The sequence below is a fragment of the Chamaea fasciata genome, unplaced genomic scaffold, assembly GCF_029207755.1.
Source record: "Chamaea fasciata isolate MVZ Bird 193981 ecotype frontalis unplaced genomic scaffold, bChaFas1.0.hap1 SCAF_4, whole genome shotgun sequence".
In the NCBI taxonomy this organism is placed as follows: Eukaryota; Metazoa; Chordata; class Aves; order Passeriformes; family Sylviidae; genus Chamaea; species Chamaea fasciata.
This window is the reverse complement of record NW_027094089.1, coordinates 41,836,465-41,857,538: the sequence shown is the minus strand read 5'-3', so window position 1 is coordinate 41,857,538 and position 21,074 is coordinate 41,836,465. Positions and strand designations below refer to the sequence as shown.

General features: G+C 38.7%; 1 protein-coding gene across 2 annotated transcripts in view; it reads right to left on the bottom strand.

Annotated features, from left to right (window-relative positions):
* Positions 1–21,074, bottom strand: part of SRFBP1 (serum response factor binding protein 1) — a 73,981-nt gene that overhangs the window by 35,558 nt on the left and 17,349 nt on the right. Inside the window, exons 2-3 of one of the 2 annotated variants that reach the window (XM_066181375.1) lie at positions 8,983–9,071; positions 7,934–8,006 (exon numbers count right to left, since the gene is read on the bottom strand). The exons of the other annotated variant lie outside the window; for it this stretch is intronic. Of the exons in view, the coding sequence (XP_066037472.1) occupies positions 7,934–8,006; positions 8,983–9,071 (162 nt within the window). The remainder of the gene's footprint in view (positions 1–7,933; positions 8,007–8,982; positions 9,072–21,074) is intronic. 2 annotated transcript variants of the gene reach the window in all.

The following is a 21,074-nucleotide window of genomic DNA, read 5'->3' as shown; positions in this document are numbered from 1 at the left end:
CAGTTGACAACCTGCACTTAGAACATACTTTAATATTTTCCTTAGGCTGTCTCAAATCCAACAAAAAGCTGCCCTTGTGATCTGTTTTGACTTTGTACCTAGTAATCTAATGCGTAAGAAAAAAAACATGATAGATGCTTCTATTTAAGTATCTTGTCAACAAGAAGGTTTTCAAAATGAAGCTGATGACATTTTTACTGACTTTCATTTCTAAGAAATGCAGCCCATTTTTTAATGTAATCCAGGACAGTATTTCAGTATATTAAAAAAACAAAAAAACTTCTGCTATCATAATGTAATAAAACAGTAAGAATGGCTGTCAGCTATTTTCTTCCTTCAAATTAAAACTGTGCAGTACAAGATCCCACACTAACTTTTCTTTTTGTCTTTCTTACAATTTAAAGTATCCTTTTACACTTGTTATCTAGGAAAAATAAAAAAGAAAGTATCACATTCTACAGCTTTCTTATGCTGACATTGCTCATTCAACGTATTTTGACCCTACAGGAGACACTGGCTTAGGAAAACAGTTAAGAATATTATGTATGGAGTTTCTCATTTTAGCATAAGTATGAATGGAAGCAATGTATCAGAGAAGAGAGCATGAAATGCTATGACGAACAGAACTCAGCCAGTGATTGTACCAACCTGCCTTCTCACTACTTTGATAATCAAAAAAGGCTATAGGTAGAAATATTCAAGTAAAGTGGGTACACTGTGGACACGTTTATGTTGGTTCCTGATGAGGCATTCCTTCCTCATTCTTATTCATCAAACAAAAATAACATTAAATAGCTCACCTTTTTCCACATCTCCACACTAAACTGTGGAATCTCATTTTCCTCTAGCCTTACTTCTTCTGCTGTGTACCTACAGAATCCATTCCTGCAGAGCTTCACATTCCTCACTACCTGAAAATCCATCAGGGTTTTGTATTTACTAATATCATCTCTGTGCATTCAGGCACAGTGTCTTCTGCATTCCTTGCAGGCTGTCTGTTCTTGCTTCCACCTTTGGTGGACTTCCTGTGTGTTTGGGGTCAGAAACACACTGTTTATCCACACCATCTTCTTCTCCATTAGGTCAAGTGGTCTTTACATAGTGTTTCCTACTTGGGAGAGCTTTTACTTCAACCTTGACATAATTTTAGATAGCCATTGAATTAATACGCAGTTTGTTTAACAAAAATAATACTCCCTACTAAGGCATACGTTGTCCAGAACAGCCATGAACTGCCAACAGCAAAGAATTCGCTGTTGAGAGCTGCAAACTTTTGTGTTTCCTAATACTGCCTGACTCCTTGCACATGTATGCCTGACCAATACACACATGGATGTATCTGCCACTCAAAGCCCCATGCTTCCTGCATTAGTGCAGATGAATTCATCATGCATGGATAAAAAGTCAGACACATGCACCAGAGCAAGGACTTGGACTGCTCCACTGAAGGAGGGTTGAATAACTTTAGGTTTTACCCCTTCTTCCTTCCCTGAAAGCGTCTACAAGTGGCACCTGGCCCACACCATTGTAAAAGTTAAACCACCATGACTCTGCCTTTCGCAGAGCATCAAGGACTAGACTGACTACACTGAAGTTCAAAGCACTTCCCATTACTCTTACAAAAACTTTTAAAGGTTAAAGATTCTAAAACACTAGGATGAATGTTTGCTATCTATTTAAAAGAAAATATGCAGGACTGTTGGAAACACATTCTAGGAGAAAGAAAAGGCAAAAAAGTGTATTAGTTTCCACTCCCACTTGAGACAATTGTATGGTGAGATGTTAACTGAAAGCCAGGTTACAGAAGATGAAACCATTAACCAAGAAACAAAACCTACTGTTAGAAGAAAATGATGAAGATTTACAAAAAAAGCCTGGTATTTCAGGATATAAAAATTCCATGCAAAAAGGCCATACTACAAGAAAGACTTAGGAAGTTCCTTAAGCTGACCTACTACAAAAATCATCAGTCACCCAGCCCTGTTCTCAACTGTACCACTCTCACTTTTAGGAAACTGAATGAGTGTTGTTTCAATGAGGAAACATCCTTCAAACTGAGGTTCTACTTCTTAAAAATAATTTGGCTTTCAAAATCTTAATAATGGAGTTCATATTTAAGTCTACTTCTGTTAACATTATGATAGAGTATAAAACTAAGAGAAAATAATGTAAAGCATTATTTTTTCCCATATCTCTTGTACTAAATTCATTATTCTGTGATAAATACAGGTTTAAGTGTACTAAAAAACCTGCATCGTTTTAACTAATCTATTTCTCCAGGGAAAATTTTCAGGACAGAAAAGGCATCTCTCCAAGACACTTGAAAATGGCTGAAATCAACTGCTGCTCATTCCTGACAAATGGAAGGCATTTTTCCTTCAAGCAAATTGCCTTTTGTCCATATTTTCCTAATGGGCATCCCCCAAACATGATACAGGAATATCTTGCATAATGTCAAGGTTTTTATTGCAAGATAAAGGCAAAAGTACTCCTAGACACATGGTAAAGAAACGATGATTTATATTAAGATCTTATTTCAGCCAAGAAATTACAACAACTCAAAGTAAGACATTGCTAAGATATCACTAGACAATCTGTTATTTTTGTGTCAAGAAACTTTCAAAAAAAAAAAAAGCTTCTTCAATATGGAAAGTAGTATTCTACCATGGATAATTAATCCATTTTGATAGTATCATCAGGCCTGACAAACAAGTTGAGAAATACCTGTAATTACACACAATTTTGTAATTCACAGAAGTAGTATCATACTAGAGAACCAGAAAGGATCATACCATTCCTTTTCCCCATCTTATGTGAATTGTTAAACAAATATTTTATTAAGTTTTGGAAAAATGAAAACTGAAGAACTCAAAAACCAGTGTATTATTCCAATAGCTTTGAGAACTCCTGCAAACAATTAATCCAGTTCCGGCATCCACGTAGCTGGAACTTTTAACTGCTCTCATTTTTCACAATGTTTACTTCTGATTATTGTGCTTGAGACACTTTTAATTGTATTTGCCAGTTAAGGTTTTTTTTATTCTTCAGTTCTAACAATGAAAATATAGAGAATAAAAAAATTAAATGTCCTTCTAACAATATAACATATACTATTTGCAAATACAAGTAACAAAAGATTTTTCAACACAGCCCAGCACCAACACTTCATAGATGGTCAATATACATGCAGAATTGTGCATGCGTGACTGTGTAGAGCACATTAGAAAAAGACATGGACACTCCATTAAATCTAAAAAGTAAAAGCATCTTATACTATCTCACTCCTAGGAAACAGTGTATTTAAAGTGATATTATGTCAGCATTGACTGTTCAGAATTTACTTGATGACAGGAAAATAGCAACCCCGAGAGTTAGTGATACAACTGTTAGTGACAGCAAGCATTTTGTCCTTCCTGTCGTATCAGACTGTAGTTAGTAAAGATACAAGCTAGAAAGAGAAGTTAAAATCTTGTAACTGAAAGTTCAATTTTGTTTAATTCAGAGAAGTACTGCTGAGCTGCAGGCTCAAAAAGTTTGTGCGTTTACAGGCAGCTGAACTGAGAAATGTAATTCTTAATAAAGCAAAAAATTCTCCCTGATTAAGATTTCAAACCGTTAGATTTTTTTTCTGAAACTTAAGCCATTGCATTAAAAACTTCAGAAAAACAGACAGACTTAAATTCTGAAACATTGACACAGTTTTCTCCCCAGACTGAAACAAATATCCTGTAAAATGGAATCCTCCAGTAATGCCTTCTGAGGTCATCAGAATACATAAAGTCCTTCCAAAGATTTTGTTGTCAACACTCCTCAGGCAGGTTTGTTTTTTTTTTTTTTTTTCTACTGGATATATGATAAGAAGAAAGGACATCTGGGTCTGTCGTTGACAATGGAAGAAGAAGGACTGATGTTCAGAAAGACGTGTCTTTGGGCACTGGTTTAACACAATGGCTTTTAGTGGAGGTGGGGGAAGCCATGGAAGTCGCTTTTGAGAAAAGCTCCTTGAAGCTTCTAAACTATGTCCAGCAAAGCCAATCCCTGAAGGCTCTGACAACAGACATGCTGCTGACCCAATCAGAGAAGTTGGTAATGCCTCTGCAGTGACGTATTTAAAAGGGAAAAAAACCTTCCTCTTCTTCCTCAAGCAGCTTCCAGGGCCACACAGCCAGGTGATGTGGCTCACCATCTCGACACAGCTTGCAGTGAGTGAACTTTGCCTGCTTAGCTGCTTTTAGCCATCCGTGCTGTGGGCAGTGTCAGCAGCGCCTTCTCCTTTTTGGTGTCCCACATGAAATGAGGTATGGAATGGTGCCAGCACCATGGCTGCCACCAATGGCAGCTAGCATCACCCACGCAGTGCCAGCAGGGCTCACCAAAAGCAAGGGGCATAATGAGCAGTTCCCAATACTGAGTTCACATGAGATCAACCTTTCAGTGCTGCAAAACCCTAAAAGAACTTTTCAATTGATAGAACTTGAGAACAAATACACCTACGACAACAATTTTCTCCTGAATCACAGAAAAGGAAGAAGCGAGGAATCATGAGGAGAACAACATGGCAACACTAAGGTCAGTGAAAGGAGAGAGGGAGACATGGTCCATATATCAGACCTGAAATAATTCTTCTACAAGCTCTAGTGAGGACTATAATAAAACAAACTGTTTCCCTGTAATTCATACAGGGCATGGGGGGATCCAGAGATCCACTCACAGCCTGTGAGAAAAGGTGCTCATGCTGGAGCAGATGGATGCTGAAAAGGATCTAGTAGGAAACCCAAACAGAGAGACCCGACCCTTGCTTCCAGAGAACCCTTGCTTCCAAACTAGAGCAGTTATCCTTAGAAGACTACATACACCCCATGAAGTAAAATGACCTACACCATGTAGTTTGGGGAGACTATTTTGCCTGGGGGAGGGACTCATGCTACAGCAGGTTGGGTGGGACCGCTACTTGTGAAAATTAGAACCACAATGGAAAAGTTCTCAGAGAACTTCCTGTGGGAAGGACCCTATGGCATAGCAGAAGAGACTCCTCTCCCTAAGCAAACTGAAGCAAGATTTCAAGTGAAAAACTGACCGAAACTCTCACACCCTGTCTCCCCCACTTGCCTTGTCAGTGGTAAAGGAGAGGCAGGAGGGAGGAAAAAGGTGTTCTAAAGGTTGATTTTAGTTCTTATTATCCTCTTTTAATCCTTTCAACAAATTTTTCTTTATACCTTTTAAGTTTTGAGCCTGTTTTGCCCTTGGAGTGTTTTTTCCTAATGCTTATCTCAGGTTCATGACCTCTTCAGTTTTTCTTTTCCCCTCCTCTGCTCAGCTATAGCAGAGGATTATGAGTGAATAGTTTTCCTCGTGGGTGCCTGGTGCTTACCCAGTGTCAAACCACGACACTTTGGCAATGGCAAAGAACTTGGAAAAAAAATTGTACTATTTTCTTTAACCTGCGAAGGCCTTCATGCCTCCAACCAATAAAGCACTTCCAGAAATTCTACATTACCACTTCAATAAATCTTTTATCCTGAAAATACACACACTATGGGAGTCTGGTGCAACATCCATTTTCTGGCTCCAGATCACTTTGGCTGCTGTAATTATTTTGTTGGATTTTTTGTCTTTTCCATTGAACTGCTCTTTGCAGTTTGCAGCTCCTCAAGACTAATCATTCAGTAAGAGAGAACAGACATTTTTTCCTACATAAAACATGTGAGGAGAAGTTAATGGACAACTTCTTGGTGTTAACAAACATGAAAAATTGCTATATCCTGCACACAGTCCATCAATTTTGAAAGGATTTTTAATTTCCTCTGGCATGTGTTTGAGATCCACACACCAAAACTCCTAAAATAATCTAGAATATCTCAAACCTTAGCTGCTCTGAACTGCAACTCTGTAGATCATTTTCTGTTTCTATTGTGTCCAATCGTAACTCAAATTATAAATCTGAGAATTTGAAGGCATGTGAAGGTGGTTTTTATGAATCTTATGATCAATAACTTATGACAAAAAGGTTGCTGGGAGTGAGGTTTCACCGAATATAAAATCTTCCACTCATCTGAAAGAACATTACAAGTTTGTGTGAAAGCTGTCTTTTTTACTTTTTTCATGCTGAATAAGGAATATTTCTATGCTGACACTAAAAATCTCTGTTTATCCAGAAATCAACAGTGGTTGAAAAAATTCGTAAACAACTGGTTTTAGGTTGTGATTCATAAGAAACAGGAGCTTTTCTTTCACATAAGAAACAAATACACTGTAGAGCTAGTAAGTATTGACTTGTGCATTTTAAAAGTCTAAAATTATTCAAGTAATCCAACCTTTTTCTTATTAAATATTAATATAACTGTGTATTGCTTTTAACAATAAAGTCAACTTACAGCACTTAAAATTTTAGATAATCAAGTGCATTTACTAGCTATCTACCCAAGAAATTTAAGAGTTTTTCCTTCTCATCTGCTTACTTTGAGGACTCCTCCCTTTCTATAAACTATTTCAGAGCAAAATTTACCTTCAGCTCTCTAGATTACAAATCTATCCTCCCCTGACAACCATTCTAAAAGCTACCACTTACAAGCCCTGTACATATTCATGCCAACTGAGGCAACACTTGAATTTACTTGGCCAATACTGTCCTGCGTGCAGGCAGGCTTTAGGATGTCTGCATGAGCCGAACCTGGAAGGAAAAGCACAATCTAGACAGAACAAAGACATATGCAGAACAAATCTTGCAGTGAAACCCTCTCAAGAACACTCAGAAAAGCCCCATAAAACATAGGCTTCTGAGCTCAGTGCTCCAACACACCTGATCACTAGATCATTCCCTTAGAAACTAAGAAACACATACTTGGCATTAAAAAACACTTTAAAAATTAGAATAAAAAAATAGTAGAGAGAGAAAAAGGAAGAAATACAAGACAAAGTTTAAGACTGATGGCAGGTCAGTAACGCAGAATGCCCCAATGTTAATGTCATGGTGTTTGAGCAGTGCTGCCCGTTTTCTTTTCCCATTACTCATTTATGAAGACACTTACTGGAAGTATTAAGCTAAAAATCCCTATGATTCTACCTGATCAACCTGGCACAAAGCATATCTCAATTCATCAATGAAGCCTTTCCTGTTACTAGATTTTTTGAACACTAAGATCTCTGCAAAGTTGAGGAAAAAAAGAAAGAAATGTTAGAAACAAACAAAAAGCCCCTCAGAATAGCACACGACAGAAAGAGTTATACAACCACTACAGTTATCAACTGCACTTATTGAAGAAACAGTCAAAACAGCCACATTGTGAGAAAACATTTGTCACAACCTATACATAACTCTTGTGCTCATGTGATTGAGCCCTATGATTGGAATTCCTAACTAATTTCACCATATATAATTTTATGTAGTATCAAGTAAAATTGAGAAATTTGCACAAATAATTATCAAGTTTAAATTCTGAAGCATTTTCTTGACATCATAACCTATAAGATGCAAACACTGTATCAATTAACAGCAAGGCTGAAAATTAAAAAAAAGATCTGACTCAAATGTAACCAGTCCCCTGCAGAAACAATTTGAAGCTGTTGCAGAACCAAATACAAATGGCATGATATTTAGAGCCTGCAAGACAATACTGTACTGTCAGACACACAAAATGCCTGCCCACACTCCTGAGCAGTACAAGAACTTTAAATTCTGTGCTTTAACTGTTACAGTAAAAACTCTGAACACCACACACTGCTAAGCAAATTCATGTTTAGCCTGGAAAGCTTAAGACTCAAATTGTTTAACACCTTGACAAACGGAAATACTCATCATTTGCTAGTTATGTTAATATTCAAGCTTACTCTGAAAATAATTAAAGCTTCAGTAATGCAGCCACAGAAAACAGACAACGCTTTTAGTTACTAAAATAACTGTCCCTAATATTTAATTATCGAAACATGACATTACCTTCATGGCATGGATTTCTTCTATTAATCTCTCAACTCGTTTTTGGTTCTTTAATTTCAAGTCTTCTGAACCCCTGCAAGTGAAGTCTATCTTTATTAAGAAAATCTCAGCTTAGTTACTTAATTTCCTCTCTGGCAATACTAAGTAGTAAAATTAAAAAATCAGGAGCTGGTGCATAAACACAATCCCTTACTGGCAAATGAACATTTTAGCAAACAGCTGAACATAGCCTAATGCTTTTGCTGTGTTGAACAGCAGAGGAAACACTGAGGATTTAGCAGAACAATGTGAAAAACAATTGTTACTGTATTAGAAAATATTAAACCACAATTCATATCAGGAATAGGTGACACCAGTGTCTCAAATATAATTATATTTTAAGATCTGTAATATTTAAATATGGAATTTCACTGGGCTTGCTTCTTATTTTGGACAAGTTGCTAAACTGTGAGAGCATGCTCAATTTACACTATGAACACAGTAACAGATGTCTCTCACACCCTCTCTAAGATGGTGTGAGATACATCTGTTAAATTGTTAATGCTAAGTTATTTCAGGCCAGTAATCTTTAAAAACATAATCTACAAAATATTGTTTAAACTGTTCATATAAGAATTAAGCAATAGTAATTACTAAAAATCAAGTATGACCTGTAGATCTATGCAAACAAAATAATTTTTGCTACACAATACTGAAGACAACTACAGTGAGAAAACTTGGTGCAACTTAAATTCAACAGCAGGATAACCTAAAAGACGAAATCTGACACTTTCAGACATGCTGTAAAAGGTTCTGTAACTGATTCAGATTACTTTCCAATACACTAAATCCCATTAAAAAATCATCCCATTTCTGTTTCATTTAAATCTTATTAGTTAGTATTTTTAATCTAAAAATGATGCAAAACTAAGACAAATAGAATTTATGTGTTTTAGTGCCTTAAATTTTAAGAGTAGTGCATTTTTCTCTCAGTTTTCCATTTTTGTGAAAACAATTAAAATATTGCCTTATTTATAAACCACAAAAACCCATTATTATTTAAAACTGACTTTTTCAATTTTAATTTCCCGATGTGTCTGGTTAGTCTGCGAATAGTGAGGACTCTGGCTTTCTTCACATCTTTTCTCATCTTCACAACCTGTGAGAAATATGGAAGACATTATAAAGTGTTTTCCTTGATTACGTTCCATATACAATACATTCATTACATTGAGTTAAATTTTAGAAATTAGTTCAACAAAGATAACTATTTTGAAAAGAGAATGCATTTCGCTGCTAACCAAATCCCATTTTAAATGAATTCAGATTTCCATTAAAATCAAACTGCTTCCATAAACATAAGAGGAAGACCAACCAACAGTCTAAAAATGCATCTGAGGTCTAAACAGAAGACAAGACATTCCTTCCTAGCCATACTTTAATATTATTTTTAGAGCTAGTCTGACTAGAGATTTGAAAAGTCTCACCTTTTGCCTTCACTTTGCTTATTTTTGTCCCACTGAAACAACAGCAGTACATTAAATCCATTGGTGCATAATACATTAAAGCATTTTCATTACGAAACATTATGAAGTGTCAAGGAAAGACTCTCAAAATTAACATTATTATGGAACAGAATTTGAGATATTAAATTCGTTTTATATATTTGAATTCTTTTTTGTTGAAAACAAAAATCCAAGTGATTTCTAACTCACTACAGTCTGTCTTAATTGCCATCCTACCCAGTACTTTGCTCCCAAATTTAACGCAGGCATTTTTTAAGAAAATTTGGCAATGAGATTTTGGTCTTAATTCTCATGCCTCTTATTTAGTAAGAGAAATATTATTATTATTATTATTAGACAGACAGGATGAACAAAGAAATCTTTCCAATCTTTTGCAATAAATTCCATAATGGAAAACCTTAAGCCCAGGTGCTCTCTAATGAAGAACATTTCAGAGATAAAGGGTGTGAGTGAATAGTGACCTGATTTTTTACAACTGAACTTCCCTCTTATTTATTCATATATATCTTACTATGTCTATTAAGATTTTGTATTTAACCGTTAAACTTAGAATTAACATTAAATACTAAAACAAACAAAAAAATCAGTCTTCCTGACAAAAGCCAAATTTATCTTAAATTTATCCAGTGGGATAAGTTTCAAAATTAAGTTGGTATCTCCTTCTCAATAAAGGTCTTTACATCAGATTTCTATTCCAATTTCTCAGAGATAACATCAAAATGACAGATTGATGATGATTTCACCACCTAGTCAGGTCAACAAGGAATGTTAGTACTACAAACCTACACCAAGCTTGAACAAAAAAAAAAAGATAAATCTTCAAAGCTCACAGAGCAGTACTTCACTCCATGTGGGACTCTGGCTAGTAAAGATGATATAAAAAAGACCAAAAAAACAAAAACCGAATGTAGAACACATACTTTGCATAAGTGATTACGTTTGTAGGTTAGGTTACTGATTCAATCAAGTTCTTAAGCCCTGAATGGTATTCAGCAGTGGCTTAAGTGAAGGCTGAAGCAGAGCAAAACAATTTCTAGAGAGGAGCATGTGCTGATTGTCAGCCTTACCTCTGCCAGGCAAGTGAAGGAACACGTGAAGCAGTGCTCCTCTGAGACGCAAGGGAGGGGAATTGTATGGGGGGCAGCATTAGTCACTTGCACCGTAAGAACTAAAAAGGTAATGAAGGTTTTCGGGATAAAACCAATGGACCTAGAAGTGGTCTCCTGTTCCAAAAACTGTTGTAGCAAAGGTCAGCACATATCTTAGTTACCCTAGTAAAAGTAACTGTACACACAGGTCTACCTACAAAACCATTTCTACTTCAGTTAACAGCAGAAACCGCATGCCAAAAAGCACCAAGTGTCAAGTTTCTGCTACACAGCAGCATCGCTCAAGTCTTAAACATGCTAAGGAAGAAACCCATAATATCACCATTGGCCGTTAAGGCATGCAGATATTTTTTTTTTTATAAGACACTGAATGAGATTATCATAGATCCCTATAGTACATCTTCTTCTAAATGGAAGAAAGAAAATAACGCAGTTTCTGGCTGAACACCTCTTTGATACTATGTACATTCAATGAGTTTGGAATGTCAGATGCAAACTGGGTATGCCTTCTTAGAAGGTCTGAAGAGGGGAGGTTGTTTTGAGTTTGGGGTTTTTATTCTTTATTTTTTTTTTAATAACCACTAAAAACATCCACAAGCTAGACACATACTGGAATTTAAGTAACTCATACTTTACATATTAGTTACTGTGTATGCAAACATGAAGTATATTTAACTTTCTCTCAAAAATATTTTGTCAGGTATTTTTTGATAGAAATACTAATGCATACACAGCATGTTTCCAGGGCCTACAAGAGCCAAACTTCAGCCTCCTCTGCTGCCAGCCAATGAAGGTTGTACAGACATGACAGCAGGAATGAGGGAAGGTATTCTCTCTTTGGCACACTAGGAATATCAATTTATGTAATCCAGTCACTTCTTTCACACGGGACAGTATGCATTAACTCTCTCCTTGAAAGTACTCATAATGTTCTCAAGAAAGCAGTCAGCTCTTTGGGAAAGAAATCAAAAAAGTTAAGCTTCAGATTTTCAGTGCCCCTGAAACAATGGGGCTCAGACCAACCGGGTAGGCCCTGGTGTTACAAAGTGAGAGAGGCAACTTTGCCATCAGTAGGGGAAAAAAAATCAACTACACCAAACCAACAAGGACAAAAAGAAACACAATAAAAAACCTGCCCACCAAGAACAGTCATGACTTTCAAAAAATAATAACAAATATTTATTCATAACAAGGTATTTTTATAAATGGTTCAAGAAAAGACTAAGAAAAAGGAAAAGTCTTTGCACTGAAACATAAAAAGGCTGCACTGAAACATAAAAATGCTACAGTCTAAGTCAGGATCAGACTTCATGGTTTAAAACTAGGCAATAATGATTTTTAATCTACTCTGCAGTTACAGTAAGCACAAAAGAATAATTATAAACAAGCAAAACACAAACCAAAACATTTCTTCTATCAATAGGATCTAGGATTCCTGGAAATTAAGGAAGTCTGCAATTGTATGTGGAAATAACCACTTCAAGGATTTCTTTGAACAAAGAACAAGAGATGCTTTCCTTTGTTGAAGACTTTTTTCATTTTGTTGGGAAATACTATTTATGAGACAGTTAAGCCACTTCAACTCATTAATGGTACCAAATGTCTGTGTCCACAAATTATTAATAATAGATAACATCAAAGTAAGATTAGATATAGACTACATATCAGTTATTAAATACAAAAGAAATCATAAAAGAAATTAACTCACTTTTGAAAACAAGCCTAGACAGTAACATATACCAGCATGAATGCACATAAGCATATTTCAAAAGCTATGATTATGAACAAAAAACATCCATTTGACACTGCGCCTTTTCACAGAGTAACGTATTTGTATCACTACTGATGCTAAATGAAGATGAAATCCAGAAAACTCCATGGCTGATGATATTGCACAAAGAGAGGCATCCACCAACCCAACAGCTTGTCACCTGCAGTAAGCACTGCCACAAACCATTTCCAGCCATAGGCAGATGGTATTTGCTGCTGCCCTTTCAAGCAAGGGCAAAGAGCACAGCAGGGGATCAGCAGATGACAAGCCAGACAAGAACTAGAAACTCACAGGCAATTCACCCTTTCCAGGGAGTGCACATCACTGAGGAATTGCTGGTTTCAGCACAGCCTGCATTAATGTGATACTCGGCACAACGCCCCCAGCGCTCATCTGGCAACTAAAAGAGCCCCAGATTTAATGGATGGGTACCACTGACGCAGTACAAAGCCATCAGAGGGTACATATCAAACCAAGAGGGTGATTTCTAGCAAATAATAAAGAACAACTGTGTGTTTAAAGACATCATGAATACTGTATTTAACCCAGAATTCACAGCTCAGACTTTCTCCCTGAGAAAGGAAGAAACTAATAACTTCACCTACTTTGCCTTTCTGCTTCAGGTTATACCTGGCCCCAAAGGGTTAACAGCCATTCCCAAAGATTTCTCTTTTTGTGCGGTAGTCCAATCAGACCTTATCAATCCTCAGCATGTCCAGGCCCTTCTTCCTCGCCCAAAAGGAAACTGACAGGCTTACTTAATTGTACCTTTGATCGCTAAGTCTTCTCTAGGTCTTTTTCAATAAATAGTTCCGTTTGACACTGGTATGTAACTATGACACTCACAGTTACAAATTAATTTATACTAACAAAAGTCTTGGAAGGGCTGAATCAGTTCCTAAATCAGTGTTAGACTATGAAAGGGCTTCTGATCACAGGCATTATCCCTTTTAAATTAATGGGACATTGTTATTGTACATAAAACAAGACAAAACACGTGTGCAATAGAATAGAAAGTTATTTTAACAGCCTCTCACATAATTAAGCTATTCCAAAAAAACTTGCTTGAAAATTTTCAAGTTTCTTAAAGAGAAACGTAAGGCATTTTTAGATAAAACAAGATCAAGAAGTCTAGTTTAGGTTCTGAAAGTATTACTACAAAACAGTCCTCATATTAAGGATGGTGAGAAAAACACACCAAGAAATGTGGATAAAATGATAGCATAGGTACAATTATACATTCAGATTCACAAGACTAGTCAAAGATATCTGCCTTCACATTTTTAAGACAACAGCAGCAAAGTTCTCAAAAGAACATTACATTAGAATAAAATGTTATACTTGGCCACTTCTGAAACTTGTTTTGAGGTCTGTACAAGCAACATGACTCCAAACTAAGCTAGTGCTCAGCCAATTAGAAAAAAATAAAGGAAAGTGTGACTAAAGATTTGTAGATGTATCAAGAAAGGTACGTGTCTACTCTGAACTATAGTATCAGCTGTACTTGACCAAAAAAAATCCCAAAACCAAACCATTATTAAAAAAAAAATCCAACCGATTAAGAGAAGCACTAGTATGTTTCTGCCTATGACTTGTTTGAATGCATTTTATTCAAAAAACACTGAAATAGTAGAGCAACTGTGAAAGGGTTTTTTTTTACATTACCACATACAAAACCTAATACTGTACATAAAAATACCTGAAGATCTAGAATGTCTTAAATTCTTAATTTAATAGAAATTAACTTACACAGTCAGCCCCAGCTATTCAAAATGCATGAAAGCCAATAAACTGATGGACATGTCCTTTTCTTTGGAGCAGTCTGAAGCACACACAACTGTTCTTCTTGGGCTTCAGCCCATGAGGTACTGAGTATTTTGGTCCTGACCCAATAATGCACTTAAATTATTAAATCCTTAAAAAACCAGCACTAGACAGACCAGAATTTCTTCATCCACTTCTGCTCTATGCCAGCACACAGTCTAGTCCTAGTTCTGGTACAACCAGAAAAGACAAATCATTTTGTTCTCTTCAAGGAAGGACACTGCATCTAACCCAATCTAGTGAAAAAAAACTCCCTAATTGTAACAGTTTATAACACTGTGAAATATCCATAATGTTGAACAAACACACACCCATTAAACAGAGGCCTCCAACCTCTCCCTCAACATGGTAAGGTCTCTCCTAAATGAAAACTGTCTACAACACAACAATTTTGCAGACACAACTGCAAAAATATTTTTTTTACAATTTGAAAATGATGTTCCTAAAGCAGTGTTCTGTAATTTTACACAGACACATCCAATTTCACCATGCAATATAAGACCTCTTATGTCTTTTCTATCACTTGATGCCTGGACAAAAAAGAGGCTAGTTCTGAGCTTGCTTGTCCATTTCAATTTCTTCCTGTACTCTCCAGGCTAATAGGATTTATCTGACATGAGGGTCACATGTGAGAGTGGGATAAAAAGGAGAAAACATCAAGAACCAAGGCTGTTAATTCTGTCCCAGGAAGAGTCTATTTTAAATACTGCCTATCATATTGCTGTTGACTAGTTACCATATACCAGGGTCTAGTGAATAAATGACAGGAAAAAGATGAAACTGCAGGCACAGGATATACTTCAGTCCTCTGATGTATACTCCTCTTCATACATTCCCTTCATGCCAAGAGAACCCTAGGAGGTTGAAATGAGAGCCTCATCTACTAGGATCAAAATGGCTCAATGCAAAAGGAAAAATTATTTCTATATGCCCATAGGTTCACAATAGTTTTTAGATTTTAACACAGTAAGAAATTTACTTTTAAATCAAGTTTAAACAGTGCTGCTAAAGTAGAAAGGGAAGAAATCACTAAAAATACACCAAAATCACTTGTGTTTTGTACTGTGGCCTTTTTTACAAATTTATACAAATTGCCTTATTTACACATCAACAAGAGTTAAAGCAAGAAATCCCGCTTAAAAAACCCAAACCAAGCAATAAAAAGAAAGTGAAATGTGTGTTAGTTGAATATTCAATGTCTCTCCAATACCTACAAAAAACCATGGAACTCAGTAATGTTTCAGTTCTCACTGATCTTTCCCTTCCTCATTTTAGGGCACATCAAGAGCACTGGTTTCACTTTAAAGTTACTTGGCAGTCTTATAACCAAGAAATTACCATGGCAACAAAGTATTCTCAATGTTAATTTTGTGGTGCTATTTGGCAACACAGAGTTTTAAAATTCAAAACACCTGCAGTTGGATCACATATTAGCCAGAACTAACAATAGTATATAATCTTTTGAGTGAATAATCTACGTGAAAAAAAATGTTTCTGGAACTTCATTATAAATATTTCTCTCTATTATCTGGAATGCCAGCTTGAAAGATCTCATGATTCTTAGATTCTTCACACATCTGTGTCAAGTACCAGTGTTCAGTTCTGGAACAGTTTTAGACAAATCTATACCATAAAAAAGAATATATTAAAAAAACCCAAAACAAGGTGAATTTTCAGCCAGATCAGTTTCCTGAACTGTTTTCCGTTATGGTCACATGCATGTTAGCTAGCTCCATGACAAAAGAGCAAAGTAAGAACATACAGAAACCAGAAAGATGGATCACAACAAATCAGACTACAATAAATGAGCTATCTCTTTATTTAATATAAAGATTAAATCCCAACATAGAAAGTGCTAAGAAGCACAGTTTTTCAGTTACTGTTTGTGCCATACCATTGTGGTGTTAATACTGCATTAGCCATATGCAGCTACATGAGAACAGGTTTGAATCAAGTGAATTCAATTCTATCACAATACAACTATCAAAATGTACAAAAATTCTTGAAACATGAGTTAAACTCTTCTGGATTAAACTATTGCATCCTGCAGGCCAAAGCAGGCAGAAATGCCACTGCTAGCTTGAGCATCCAGAAAAGAAAACACCTGCAGCTTCTCAGGTTTGCTAAGGATGAATGAAAAAAAAAAAAAACCAATACTGCCCACTTGGGCAAATTTCCACCTTCCTCACAGGAAAAGTAATGCACACACCCCTTGTGAGTTTGTCATGGGTTCTGTAAAGAGCATATTCCATCTGGGTGGAGCAGAATTGCTTATCTTTGCCCAAATGAGTCAGTGTCACTTATCAGATGGTGGAGTGCTACTTATCTCTCTTCATTGTTTCACTACTTCCATGGGAATGTCTTCTGCTAATGGACCATTAGGAGCTCATCAATGACATTACACATTACACTGCACTATTGTAAGCTGCTTCACACAAAGAGAAGGAGCCAAACCATCTTCACCTAGATAAAAAGGAGCCACAGTGCCACTAGGGATCCAGTTTTTCCACCGGATCCCTGGAGGAAGACTGGACCCATCTCACCATTACTGGACCCTTTTTTTTTTCTTCAACGAAACCATCTCTACTCCAACAGAACCACATCTGCCACTCCAGAAGGGCTTACTTTGGACTGCTTCCAACACCCTGACCAACAGGGTGTCAGGTTGTATTGCTGACTCTGACAGGGTTTTTCTAGGATTTCTTGTTTGTTTATTTGTTTGCTTATTCTTCCGTACTACAACATCTGTATTTATATATCCCTAGTAAAGAACTGCTATCCCTATTCCCAAAATCTTTGCCTGACAGCCTTTTAATTGAAAATTTATGATAATCTGGAAAAGGGGGGGCGGGGCTTACATTTTAAGGGAGACTCCAACCCTCCCTGGCAGATACCTGTCTATCTAAACCAAGACAGATTTTGGTGCCCAATGTGGAGCTAAAAGGCATTGAGAGGAAAAAGGAATAGCAGCTCTTTAGTGACCTAAGTTCTTGTGTATAGAAGCCTTGTTACACAGCATCATGTGGTCCAGTTTTCCCTGGTTTGGGTGGCACATGGTTGTGGCTGTATTTCTGCCATTTGCAAGCCCTTATCTAAACATGGGACCTATAACTAAAGCTACTGTGACTGTCATCCAGTTTATTTTATGGCTTAATAAGGTGAAGAACTCATAGATTTTTAATTTCCTCTAGAAGGCAGGCACATGGATTCAAGGCTATCATACACTAACTGTGTGTTTTTGGAGTTACTTTAACAATGGTACCTACTGTGAGGAAATGACACCGGGGGAGTTTTTTTCCCAACCCTTTACCCACCTCTTTGGGTCTGCCCCACCAGTTTTTGAAGGGTTTAAATCCTCTCTGAATGCTAATGATATCATACAATGGCTGGTGCTGCTAATAGGTGTATTCTATTTAGCATTCAGAGATAAAGGAAGATTGACCTGAATAACCACCCTGATACCTACCCCACAGAATAGGGATGATACCCCAGAGCCTGACTCTGCCCCACAGCCTGCCTCAGAAAAGATCCACCCAGATTGGGTTGAGGTTCTGGTAAAAGAGATGCATGAGATGGGCCAGATGCTGAGGGAGTACATTTCCCCAGCTCATGAAAAACCCTCCCCCTGCCCCGAGAAGGCAGAGACTGATGGTGCAGCAGTGGAACCCACAGACGTTACAACTGTCCAGGTTCCAGCTGAACCACAAGGGCAGCCACAGCCAGCAGCAGTCGCCCCAGTGAAAACAAGGAAGTCTAAAGTGAAATACTCAGATCTTAGTATTAAGGATAAGAAAGGAGGGCCCTCACAATCCACAAAAGAGCCACAGGTTGAGATCATCACTGAGTCCCTGATGTATGAAAGTCTACGTAATCTGCAAAAAGATATTGCACGACGAGGACGTGAGGCTTATACAGCCTGGCTACTTCGAGTCTGGGACCTTATGGGTACAGGCGTACAACTGGATAGTGCTGAAGAAAGGAATCTGGGACCCTTGACCCAGGACTCAGGCATAAATCAGGTATTTGTAAGAGAGCAAAGGTCCCTTTCCCTTTGGGAACGACTTCTAATGAGTGTGAGAGAGAGATTTGTCCACAGAGACAGAATGCAAGAGCACAACAATAGAATGCGATGGAAGACCCTTGAGGAAGGAATCCAACAGTTGAGAGAAGTGGCAGTATTGGAAGTACTTTTTGGAAGGACCAGACAGCATGATAATGACCCCGACAAGGTTAGATGCACAGGGCACATGCTGTGGAATCTGGCAACTCATGGACCATCTCAATACGCCACATTCATTGCAACAATTAATGCCGAGGATAACCGAGAGACAGTGGGTTCTGTTGCCAACAAGCTCAGAAATTATGAAAATATGATCAGTGGCCCAATGCAAGCTCATGTGTCTGCGGTGGTGAAGGAACTTAAAGAGGAGATGAGGGAAATGAGAGAGGAGATGAGAAGGAACAGTTCCCATGTAGCACCGGTGCGAGTCACAGGCCCCAGAACCAGAGCCCAACATCCCCCAGCGAGAGAGAGGGTACACCCCTCAAGCTGACCTGTGGTTTTATCTGCAGGACCATGGGGAGGACACGGGAGTGTGGCATGAGAAACCCACATCTGTCCTGGCAGCACAGGTACGTGAGCTCAAGGAGAGAAACACTAACAGAGGGAGTTCCACTAGAATGAAGGTAGCCTCAGCCTCCCATGAGCAAGCTGCCAGGTATTACAGAAGCAGGAATGCTGTGTCGGATTCCCTCGAAGGAACCTCTACCATGTATGTCCAAGAAGGGAATAATAACCAGTGCTAGAGGGGCCCTGCCTCTAGCCAGGAAGAGGAACGGGAAAATCGGGTTTTTTGGACTGTGTGGATTCAATGGCCTGGCACATCAGAGCCACAAAAATATGAAGCTTTGGTAGATACTGGGTCACAGTGTACTCTAATGCCATCAGGACATATGGGGGCAGAACCGACTTCCATTGCCGGGGTGACGGGGGGATCACAGGAATTGACTCTGGTTGAAGCCGAGGTGAGCCTGACCGAGAAGAAGTGGCAAAAACTTCTGATTGTGACTGGCCCAGAGGCTCCGTGTATTCTGAGCATAGACTTCCTCAGGAATGGCTATTATAAAGACCCTAAAGGACTCAGACGGGCTTTTGGAATAGCTGCTGTGGAGACAGAGAACATTAAGCAGTTGAACACCTTGCCGGGACTATCAGAGAACCCATCTGCAGTGGGACTCCTGAAGGTAGAAGAACAACAAGTACCTGTTGCCACTTTGACAGTGCACCATCGGCAGTATCGGACAAATCGAGACGCCGTGATCCCCATCCACAAGATGATCCATGAGCTGGAGAGCCAAAGGGTGGTCAGGAAAACCCACTCACCCTTCAACAGCCCCATCTGGCCTGTGCGCAAGTCTGATGGAGAATGGAGACTGACTGTGGACTATCGTGCATTGAATGAAGTGACTCCACCGATGAGTGCTGCTGTGCCGGACATGCTGGAACTTCAGTACGAGCTGGAGTCCAAGGCAGCAAGGTGGTATGCCACTATTGACATTGCCAATGCATTTTTCTCCATTCCTCCGGCTGCAGAATGCAGGCCTCAGTTTGCTTTCACCTGGAGGGGTGTGCAGTACACCTGGAACCGGCTGCCCCAGAGGTGGAAACACAGCCCCACCATTTGCCATGGGCTGATCCAGGCTGCACTGGAGAAGGGTGAAGCTCTGGAACATCTACAGTACATCGATGACATCATTGTGAGGGGGAAGACTGCAGCTGAAGTGTTTGAGAAAGGAAAAAAGATCATCCAGATTTTCCTGGAAGCCGGTTTTGCCATCAAGAAAAGCAAAGTCAAAAGACCTGCTTGAAAGATCCAGTTCCTGGGAGTAAAGTGGCAAGATGGACGGCGGCAGATTCCCATTAAGGTCATCAACAAGATCACAGCAAAGTCTCCACCAACCAACAAGAAAGAAACATAAGCTTTCCTAAGTGCCATAGGCTTTTAGAGAATGCACATTCCAGAATACAGCCATATTGTGAGCCCTCTCTACCTAGTTACCTGCAAGAAGAATGATTTCCACTGGGGCCCTGAACAGCAACAAGCTTTTGTTCAGATCAAGCAAGAAATTGCTCACGCAGTAGCCCTTGGCCCAGTCAGGACGAGACCAGAAGTGAAGAATGTGCTTCACTCCGCAGCCGGGAACAATAGTTTGTCCTGAAGCCTTTGGCAAAAGGTGCCTAAGGAGACCCGAGGCCGACCACTGAAATTCTAGAGCAGAAGTTACAAAGGGTCCAAAGCCAACTACACTCCCAGAGAGAAAGAAATCTTGGCTGCCTATGAAGGAGTTCCAGCTGCCTCAGAGGTAATTGGCACAGAAGCACAACTCCTCCTGGCACCCCGACTACCAGGGCTGGGGTGGATGTTTAAAGGAAAAGTTCCCTCTACCCACCATGCCACTGACGCCACATGGAGCAAATGGATTGCCCTCATCACACAGCGCGCCCACATTGGAAACCCAAATTGCCCTGGGATTTTGGAAGTAATTAACAACTGACCAGAAAGTGAAAGCTTTAGTCTCACAATAAAGGAGCAGGAACAAGTGACAAGAGCTGAAGAAGCTCCTCCGTACAACCAACTGCCAGCAGAAAAAACACACTACACTCTTTTCACTGACGGTTCCCGTCGCATCATAGGGATGAACCGCAAGTGGAAAGCAGCTGTATGAAGCCCCACACGACAGGTCGCACAAGCCACTGAAAGAGAAGGAGGATCAAGTCAGCTTGCTGAACTCAAAGCTGTTCAATTAGCCTTAGACATTGCTAAAAGAAAAAAGTAGCCAAAGCTCTACCTCTACACTGATTCGTGAATAGTAGCCAATGCTCTGTGGGGCTGGCTAGAAAGGTGAAAAAAGACCAGCTAGCAGCGTAGGGG